General features: G+C 28.9%; 1 protein-coding gene across 1 annotated transcript in view; it reads right to left on the minus strand.

Moving 5' to 3' along the window:
• Nucleotides 1–2,007: 2,007 nt before the first annotated feature.
• LOC117169513 overlaps nucleotides 2,008–11,167 on the minus strand; it is a 46,497-nt gene continuing 37,337 nt past the window's right edge. The window contains exons 7-8 of the mRNA XM_033355929.1: nucleotides 7,355–7,759; nucleotides 2,008–2,418 (exon numbers count right to left, since the gene is read on the minus strand). Coding sequence (XP_033211820.1) covers nucleotides 2,251–2,418; nucleotides 7,355–7,759 — 573 coding nt within the window. The 3' untranslated portion in view covers nucleotides 2,008–2,250. The remainder of the gene's footprint in view (nucleotides 2,419–7,354; nucleotides 7,760–11,167) is intronic.

Raw genomic sequence — 11,167 nt, forward strand, 5'->3', positions numbered from 1 at the left:
AAAAAATTTTGATAGGGAGTTAATAAATTCGAAAGCTACTTGAAAACGAAAAAATCTCACGTTTCGAAAAATGTGGATTATTGTTTATAAAAATTGTACCAACTATTTAAATTTCAACTGAAAAAGATTAATGTAAACAAAAAATGAAATAATTAAGTTTTTATTTAAAAAAATAAAATTAGAATAAATGATATTTGGAGGTGGCCTTTTTAAATTTGTTTGATTATAAATTAAATAAAGATATTTGGGCGTCGGATTATTCATTTTTTTGTGTGTTAATTTTAAAGAATTTTGATAGGGAGTTAATAAATTCGAAAGCTACTTGAAAACGAAAAAATCTCACGTTTCGAAAAATGTGGATTATTGTTTATAAAAATGGTACCAACTATTTAAATTTCAACTGAAAAAGATTAATGTAAACAAAAAATGAAATAATTAAGTTTTTATTTAAAATAATAATTTTGTAGTATAATAAAAACGAATTCTTGACAAAAAAGTTTAATTTTCGACAAAGGAGATGAATTTCCACGTGAAATGATGAATCTTCAAACAAGTAATAAATTTTTAAAAAAGGATTTCAACTCTTAACCAATGCATAAATCAGCAAGACAAAAAAATAAGGACTTTTTAAAAAACTCAATTTTTAGTTTTTATTCCAAAAGTGAGCGCGATTCTTGTAAATAAAAATTCTTTAAATTTTTTCAAAAGGATTATCTCTATACGATTTTTTGAATAGAGGAGAATACATTTAGAATTTGTGGCCTAAAAACAGGAGAGTTCAATCTTGGATGAGAATGATTAAATATTTATCACGACCAAAGTTAGAACTGCGCTGTCATGAACCTTGAGTAAACTTGATAATTTCTTTTATTTAACCTTTGAAGATAAGCATATGCTATCAAATCACGTGAAAATTAATTGTGTTGTTAAAATGAGGTAAATTATGCTTGACAAACTTATTTTTATTGAAATATATAATATTTTGTTTATTATTTAAAGGTTGTATGGTCTAAACCTGTTAACTGATAGTTCTGCAATTTTACAGCGCGAATAGAAATCGTTTCACGGACCCTACATTTACAGATTTTGAGCAAATTGATTTGTTTAATATAACTAATTATATATTTATATTAAAACTTTAGTTCGATTTCATTAAAAATTTTTTAGTAAAAAAATTATTAAAAAATAAAATAAAAACCAATTTTACATAATGTTTACAGTTTGAACCAATGATATGATTTTCTAAACTTAAGTGATAAATATGTAGCAAAAATCAAAAATTGTTTAAAATTTTTTTTAATGTTTCACCAAGGAGATGAATTTTTAATAAAAAATAATCTTTTCACAAAATTATTTTATTTGGAATCAAATAATTGAATTCTCAAAAAAAAAAATTGAACGGAGGAGATTAATTTACGAAGAGTTCATTATTATTATTTTTTTTTTGAGATAGAAGTGAGATTTCTAAGCGGTTAAAATTATATTTCTTGAATGTTAGATATAAAAACAATTTTTCTTTACTTTTAAGCTTAGGAACTTCAATAATCTCGTGAAACACGTTCTTCAAATAGTCAGTGAACTAAAAACAAACGTTTGAAAAAATAAAAAATTAAATTTTTTCGAACCAAATGCTATTTTAGTTAATTTTTAAACAGTATTTTTAGTTTTTTAGAAAAATGTATTTAATTAAACAATACAAACATCTGATTGTTAAATTTGTGAAATATGGAACCAAGGTTTCTGTGAAAATCCATATTTTTAAAAGTTTAATTCCTAATATTTGAAATTTTGAAAAGAAATGCTATTAAATATAAGTTATAATTATTTAAAAAACACATTATTTTTTCACATTGTATTTCTTTTATTTCAATTTTAATATTCATACATTGGCATAAAACATTGTATTTTAACAAATATAAAAAGAAGATTGATATTTTTTCAATTTAGGAATTTCTGAATTGATTCCATTTTGATTTATATTTGAACGCCAATTTTTAAAAATATTCGAAGGTCGAATTGAAGTAGAAATTGGAAAGCTTTGAACCGATTAAATATCAAACAATTATTGAAACTAAAGACATATTAAATTAACAATTTTTGTTGTTATATGTGAAATATTTTCTGTTAAAAGACTACTTGTACTGAAGTTTTCCTTTTTTTAATTCAATAAGATCTCCTTGAAGGTATACATTTTTAGAGCTGCTTCTGATTTGAATTGCTTGTATTGTTTCAGTTGGCGTGAATTTCTTCTCAGCGTTCCATGAATCGAACACCGAGATATTCCTCATTCTTCTCGTATTTCGAATCCCTCTCTGTCATCGGACGTGCTTGATAAGCTGCATTGAATTTCAGGTCAGCAACGGTTCGCTCTAGTTTAGAGAGGCATCTCTCTATGGCCCTTTTTTCACTGTTCAACATCTATGAGGAATTTTCACTTCATCAATTTATCTTACATTTTCTATTATTATTCTTATTTCAATTTCTTTGAACAATCATAACGATTTGGAGTAAAGGGCTTTCTAATTTAACATTCATGTCATTTTCACGTTTTAAATTTAGGAATTTATACACTTTTGCAATTCCAAACTTCGGCATTCATCTCATTTTAGAAATTCAAACTTTGGCACTTATGTTCTTCTAGAGTTTAAAATTTTTTGTATTTAAAAGATTAGGATAAGGGCAGTCTTAAAGCATATGGGGAAAGGAGCTGTCCTATGGAATGAAGGAGTTTCATAAGATAGATGGGGTCCCATAAGATAGGTTAGGCCCCGAGTTATGGGTGGGGTTCTCTGGGATAAGGGGGTTCATAACAAAATAGGGGAGTCCCGCGAGATTGAAAAGTTCTTGAAGGATGCCTGAAGCTCCGTGGGTTAGGTAAGAGCCCGTGGAATACGAGGGTAAATAGGAATAAGTTAAACAAAAAGAATAGAGACCTGTGAGTCAGCTTGGGTGCCATGAGATAATTGGAATCCTGAGGGGTAGGTTAGATCCCATTGGGTACATAGGGTCCTGCGGTATCGGTGAGTTTCCTTGGATAAAGAGGTTTGCAGAAATCGGTGGGTTAGACGATTTTTGTAGGATAGTTAAGGTCCCGAGGGATTGAAACGATAAATGGGTAAACAGGTTTTTATGTACAACTCCCTTTCATGAGGGGGTTACTATGAGATAGGTTATTATGATAGGTATTATCTTTTAGTAATTGGTAAGGTCTCCTGTGATAGCTGGAATCTAGAGGTATTGACAAGGCACCTAGAGATTGGTGAGCTCCCTTGTGATAGCTGTGATCCATAAACACAAGTTATGTCCTGTAGTGTAGGTGGGATCTAACGGGATGAAGAGGATTGCGTGAAATAAAAAATGTCTGAAATAAAATGTGTATTTTAAGATAGGTTTGGTCCTGAGGGATAAGTCCCTATGAAATTTCGCAGGATAAGAAAGCTACTTTAGGATAGTAAATCTCGCACGATAGTAAGATTTTAAAGAAAGAGATCAAAATCAGTGGATTAGGTTTATACCAGTGGATTAAGAATGGTCCCCAGAGATTAGGGGGGTTTCCGGAATAGGTTACATCATAAGTCAGAAGTGTGAAACCATCGAATAAAGGTGGGTAAGAAGGGTCCCGACCAATAGGAGAGGTCTCAAGGAATTGGAAACGTCTTTAACGCTTGTTGGAAATCCAAAGGATAGATTCGACTGCAAGAGTTAGGTAGTCTTCAATGGGATAAGGGGGTTGGGTTTCGTGTGAACGATTTTGCACAGAGATATAGATGTGATCCCGTGGAAGAGGCGCGATTGGGGAGTCACATTAAATAGTTTACGTCCCAAGGGTTAGATAGAGTTCTGTGGTTTAAGTGGGAACCTGTGGATTCAGTGAGGCACTGAGGGAAAGGTGAGGTATTGTGGGTTCGTTTGCTTTTGGCGGAATAAGCGGGATACCGATGCATGGGGTGAATTTCGTGAGTTAGGTAGAGTCCCATAAGAAAGGGGGGATTGCGTTCAATAACTAGGGTCCCATGGGATTACTAGGTTACAGTGGGATAGGTTGAGTCTCATATATGAGGTAGACTCCTGTGGGTTAGTTTGGGTCCTTTTGCATAAGTCGTGACTCTACATGGAAAAAAATCTGGGCTGTTCGATGCTGGTATACCAGCAGTTTGGTAACACAGGCCGCGATGCGTTAGCGCATCTTGTCACGCTTCTTACAAACTGCCGGTATAACAGCCTCGAACGACACGCGTTCCTCTTGTTGGATTACTCTGTTCCCACATCCGCAGAATAAATTTTGTCAGAACACTTGTACGTCGTGCGTTCGCTAACCGAATCAAGCTGGTCCCAGAAGAATTGAAGCACCGAAGTTTCATCTTCGAACCGATAGATGTCCAGCCCAAGCAGACAGTATTGGTTCTATAGTATCTGGTGGCCGCCTTCGCCCAGACTTTTTTCCGTGTAGTTATAGTTTGGGTCCCGTCAGTTAAAAAGAGTCTCATGAGATGGAGGGGATCCCATTAAATAAGTGGGTTGCCATGAAATAAATGGTTCCTTGAAGAAATAGGTTAGTTCCCGAGGGATTGCTTAGGTACCGGACGATAGGTTAAGCTTGGAGGGATTGAATGGAACCCGTGCATTAGGTGGGATCCCCTAAGTGATCTGTGGCCCTTTCTATTATTTGGGGTTAAAGGGTTAGGTGGGTTCCTGCGGGTTAGTAGAGTCGAATAGGATAAAAAATATATTATATAATTATTAGTTCAAGAGAGATAATTGTGTCTTAAGGGATAGGTTGGGCTCCGAGGAATAGGTTGGTTCTCTTGGGTTAATTGGAGTTCCATGCAATAGGGGTGCTCTCATGGATCAAGTGAGGTTTCGTGAGTTTACTGGCATCCAGGGGGATAGGTTTCCTCGATGGATCGGTTGGATCCCGTACGTTATGTTTGGTCTTTTGGGTCAGATGAGGTACTGGGTTAGCCAGGGTACGTGGGTTAGGTGGGGTACGTGGGTTAGGCGGGTTCTAATGGGGCAACAGGGTCTCTGGAAGCTGACCGGATACCGAAGGATTAGGTGTAGTAACATTTACATACCCTTTGACTAAAAAGTAAGTTTCTGTGAATCTATTTATATTATATCTTTATTAGTCTTATCTTATTTTCAAAAAACAATTTTAATAGTTTGATAATGAATGCTTTCAAAAATATTAGATACCTGTGAATTGACCATTTTCAAACATGATTAATTTTAAGATTAGAGAGTTTTAATAAAGTTAGAATTTTGAAAACAATTTTGAATTCACAAAATTATTAATTAGCAATGAAACGAAGATCTTGTAATTTCATTTTTATTAGGGGTACTTCGTAAAGTTTTATGTGGATTTACAATTTAAGTTTAAATTGGAGACAATTTATATTTCAACTTTTAACTTCTAAAATTTTTTTTTCAATGTACTCTGGAACAAAGGAAATTTTTAAATTAATTTTACTAAATCGGCATTAGGGTGGTCCGAAAACTCATTAGAAAATTTATTTTTAGAATTTGTATAACCTCCCCCTCCCCCTCACCAATCTGTTCTAATAAAAAAAATATACACATTTTCTTTGTTTCAAAAACTTTGACATTTAGGGATTTGGTCAAACCCATAAATTTTAATCAGAAATAAAAAAAGACATTTTTGACAAATCCTCAATATTGGCCATATCGAGTTGCCACTTATCGTTTCTCTCCACAATGAGTCATATAGTATAAATAAAAAATTAATTCTCAAATTTTTCTACGTAAGAATTTTTTATGAGTTCTCAAAAAAACCCATAAGTGAAAAATTGCGCTTATAGCAAATTTATCTAAGAATAAAAGAAGAATCGCAGTTTTTTCTGAACTTTTCAACATGTTTTTATCTTTAAACCAAACCGAGAAAATAATTAATTAAGGATAAAAAAAATAATTGTTAAGGTAATTTGTTATTATTTATGACAATATTCTCCTAGAATAATGCTCAAAAGCTTAGGTACATTTTTTAAATTTCCAAATTTTTGTTAACTTTTCAGTTTAAGTGAGCTAACGAGTAATACAATATTACAATCTTTTTGTTTACACAATGTATTATTGTTCATAACTGCCTTTTTTTGAAGTAATGTTAAAAAATTGCAGTTTATTCAAGTTTCCTGCTTTGTGTGAACTTCGCAGTTACAGCAAGGTAACAATTAATTAAAAATTGAAAGAATTGTATGAACAATGTATTATTGTTTATAATTATGTTTTCTTAAAGTGATGCTAGGAATTTGCATTTTGTTTTTCTTCTAAAAGATCCAACTTTTGGTCAACTATTGACTCAAATTAGAGTAGAAAATATTATATGTTGGAAGAAATAATTCTTTTAGCAATTTATTAATATTTATAACAATAGTGTCTTAAAATAATGCTATAAATTTGCGGCTTTTATCTGAAATCTCGATTTTTTCACGTTTTAGTTAGAGGTAAGAATTATTATTATTTGTAATAATATTCTATTCAAATGATATCGGAAAGTTTAGGGTATTTTTAAGATTATCAACTTTTTGTCAAATTTCGAGTTAAAGTCAGGTATTAATTGAGATAATTTATCAGGCATTTTTTAAAACAATTTTTTACTGTTTATATTTATATTGTCTTAAAGTAATGATACAAAGGGGCGGTTTTTTCTAGAATTTCCAACTTGTTGTCAACTTTTTATTTAGAGCAAGGGAACAATTAAAGCTATAAATAAATCTATAAATATTCATAACAATATTCTTTCAGAATAATGCTATAAAGTGAGGTTTTTATAAAATTTTCAACCTTTTTCCCTCTCTTAATTGAGATTGAGGGAATAATGAATTATATTTAACAAAAATAATTGTTTAGAAAATTTATTATTGCAAAAAAAAATTATCTTTAAATGATGCTAGAAAGCTGATATATATTTGTTTAATTTCTACTTTTTGTCAAATAATAAATGGATATCAAAGAAAACTATTTTTGTAACTAATCTGTTTCTCTTTTAAACATGTTTCTGGAATAAAAATTAAAAAATGTTGACGATAATGTGAAATAGTTACAAAAACGTATTTTTTCTTATAGAAAATATATGTGGACAATTGTGGGGTCGAAGAAATTAATTTCTTCCAAAATCAAAAAACGTTTTTTTTGGAATTCAAAAAATTTGAGGAATCAAAGCATAAAAATAAATATAAAATCCCAAATGCATTCTTGGACCACCCTAATCGACATTCCTACCAAATAAACAAATAATAATATAAGTGTTAAAATGTTTTCCGAGATCCTGGAAATTAATATTATTACAAAAAAATCAGAAACAGAATCTGGGACATTTGAGAAGATATTTTCGTACCGTAGCTCCAACGTTTAATCGAGAAAACGAATTGGTCGATTTAGTTAGCATAGTCTGAGCATAACTATTGGAAATTTTGACCCTCGTCGTCTGAACTCCACAATTCATACCATTTTTCTTCAATCTGATGACTCTCTCAATATTTTTAAGAAAAATATAAATTTTATCAAGTGATGCATCCTGGTACTCTTCCTCATCGTCGACAAATTCAATTTTCAGTGGAAATTCCCCAGATGTTGGGATAGAGGAATGCTTCACTTTCATCTCATGATTTTTCGAAAACCTTATCACGTATTCTTGATAAGGGACTCCATTCAAATGGGATTCAAGTTTCTCGATGTGTGGACTGAGACAAATTTGGTCCTTTTCTCTTGAATCTCTTGAGAATTTAGTTTCTTTTCTCTTCTGTGGCTCAAACGTAAATGTATTTATTCAATTTGGGTAAAAAATCAAAAACAGCCAAACCCTCACACAGAAAAAAAGATTATTTGATTAAAAAAAAATTCTTTGGATAAAAAAAATGTATTTGCTCTCTGTCAAAGCAAAATTGCTTAGATTCAAAGAAATGTTTTTTTTTTGTATTCAAAGAAATGGTTTTTTGTTTTGGTGACAATTTTTATTTAAATAAAAATCATTTTCGTCATTGCGAAGTTATGGTTGGGTAAGTAAAAAAGAATTAAAATAAAGTTTAAAAAATTTGCCAATATTCGAGTTTCCAAAATCGATAATATTTTTTTTCTGTTAACTGAACAATATGCTTTTTTTAAACTATATCAAATTTCTTAATGTTCAGTTTTTCTAAAACAAAATCTCATTTTGATAAACTTTAAAACACTAGAATAATTTTTGTTTTATTTTCAAATTATCTTAGATTTTTAGACATCACCAAAACTTTATAACAAATTTCTTGACAAATTCTAAATGATTTATATATTTATTTAAAAAAAAAGTTTTTTTTATTTTTTCAGATATTGAAATATGTTTAATAAAAAGGATCTGAAAGGTTGCGAGCCAATTTTTTAATTTGGTAGAATTTAAAAAAACTTCAGAAAATTTTTGAATTGTCTAGAAAGATATTTCTCATATTTCCAAGTTTGAAAAAGATAAAGAAAATTATTCAAATCTTGTAAAGATTAAAATTCTATGTTAAATACAGATTTTTTTTGATGATTTTGAAAAAAAGTATAGCTTTTTAAGAAGTTTGAAGGATTTCATCAGATGATAAGTTTTCTTAAGATGTTCGGGAAAATTTACAATAATTTCTTACTTTTGAAGAGAGTTGAAAAATATTTCAAAATTGGTCAAAAAAGAATCTGGAAGGTTTGAAAATAATTTTATTTGATTTAGCTGTATATTAAAACATTTTAGGAAAACTCTGCATTATTCTAAAAAATATTTCCAAGATTCAGAATTTTTAGAAATATTTCAAAGTTATTAAAATCTGGAGAATATTTAAAAAAATTCGAAAAAAAATTTAGGGCAGGTTTTCCTAATTTTTTAGGATTTAAACAAATTCTAGGAAAAATATAAATTACTTTAGAACATATTTCGAAGCTTCAGGGGTTTTAAAAAGATTCGAGAATTATTTAGATTTCTAAGAGACTTCAAAAAAGAAAATGAAATTAGTTTTTTTCCACATAAATTTTTGAGAAAATTTAAAAAGGTTTAAAAATGAATGGGAAAATAATCTGGAAGGTTTTTTAATAATTTATTTTTTATTTTATAGGATTCATGAACATTTTTGTAAAAATTTGATTTGTTTCAAGAGATATTTCGAAACTTTAGAAGTTTTTATGCAGTTTTTTGAAAATTGAAATAGGATTTTTTTAAAACGTTTCAAAAGATTTCAAGAAATTTCAAAAAAAAAATGTAGATTTTCGAAAATTTTAAAACCAGAAGTTGTTTAAGAAGTTTTTAAAAACATTTCGTGGGATCTATTAAAAAATATTAAATAAATTTTTGTAAATTTTTTTAAAATTAATTTTTAAAGAAAATAAAAAAGATTAAAAAATATTTGAAAAAGTATGTGGAAGTTTTTAAGGCCCTATTATCCATTTTGCAGAATTTGAACAAATTTTAGGAAAACTTTGATTTATTATGAAAGACATATCGAAATTTTAGAAAGTTTTCATGAATATCAAAATGTTCGTAAGATTCTTCATAAGAGTTTAAATAATTTTTTCTTTTTCAAAATAATTTTTAGAAAAAATATAAATTATTTCCATTTGATGAAAAAATAACAAAGAATTTCGAAATAATCTGAAAGATTTTAAGGAAATTTAGTATTATTTTTAAAAAATTTGAATGATTTCTAAAGAAATGTAAGATGAAAAAAAATTTTAAATACTTAAAAGTGTAAATATTCAAAACAAATTGTAGTTTTTTGAAAATTTAAGAATAAATTTTTAGGGTTTTTAGGAATTTATTATTATTGTCTTAAGATTCTCGGGAAAATGTTTAATAATTATTCATTTATAAAAATTAATTTGAAGAAAACATTTCTGAAAATTGCAAAAATTAAAAAAAAATTCAAAGAACTCCTGAAAGAATGTGAGCGGATGCTTTAATCTTTGAAGATTTTTTAAATTCAATTCAGTTTAAAAGATGTTTTTGGAATCATCGTGTTTTTTTGAAAATATATGGTCTCAGTCAAAAATCCCTCTTATTAGTTAAAAATGTGACTATTTCTTCTATATATTTATGTGTTAAAAAGTTGAAATATACTGAAACTGTGATAGTAAATTAATGTTTTTGGATTGAGGATTGAACAATTTTGTTATAATTTTGTCTCTCTTAAATAAGTTTTAAAGAATACTAGCACTTATTTCTTTTTTTGTAATTTACCTGATATGCCCAATTTTTAAATACCTCGTAAGATTCCGATATTTTTAGTTTTTAGAGGGGAAAACAAGATTCTGAAAATTCTAATAAAAAACTGAATTAAATTATTTTAGTAGCTAATTAAAAATTTTTGGTTTTAATCAACTTTGAGCTGTATAAGGTTTTTGCGTTCTTAAAAAAAAATGGTGTATTGTTTGCACGGTGAGCGGGAAGCGAAAAAAAGTTTGCCTGAAATGACGACAAAAACGGGCAAGTGGATCTTTTTCCTGATACCCTAGAGTCTTAAAAAATCATTTGCGCAAAATCGAATCTGCTCGTCTTCGCACCTGATAGTCAAAATATTGTTTTTCGCGATTTATTTGTAGAAAAAACCCTATTCGCGATAAATTAAACGTTGAAAATTAATATTTTACATCAATTGTAATAACTAATTTGAATTTGTTTATTGATTGTACTTTTTTCTTGTATGTAACAAATGCATTCAAATTTTTTCTTGATAGTGGAAAAGAAACTTTTCATAGAGTTAACTTGATGTATATTGACATAGCTGAAAACTAAAATATTCTAATACACGTCTGTGTGACCGGGCGTATGGAATGTTTATGTTTGTATTGTTTACGTAGTTGAGTGATTACATCAAACTGTATCATTCAAAATCTCACCAGAAGTAAAACACGTCTAGAGAAGAGTAAATTCATTTTAGAACAGTAGCAATATCATAGTGTATAATTGAATCTCCCAATACTTTCTTTACGTATAACAATTTATTTATGAAGTGTATACGTATACAAATTTATTTATGAAGTGTTCTTAACCATATGATTATGCCTAATCACAAATGGACTCATAGCGAAAACAGAAAAAAAATAGGTGGACCTTGTGGCAAAAAAATTATTTTAAATGGCAAAGTGTTAACATATTTTTCTATTACTGAAAATCATCTAAAGTTAATTAAAAAACATGTTAGTGAAA

This window comes from Belonocnema kinseyi, chromosome 3 (assembly GCF_010883055.1).
Source record: "Belonocnema kinseyi isolate 2016_QV_RU_SX_M_011 chromosome 3, B_treatae_v1, whole genome shotgun sequence".
Taxonomy (NCBI): domain Eukaryota; kingdom Metazoa; phylum Arthropoda; class Insecta; order Hymenoptera; family Cynipidae; genus Belonocnema; species Belonocnema kinseyi.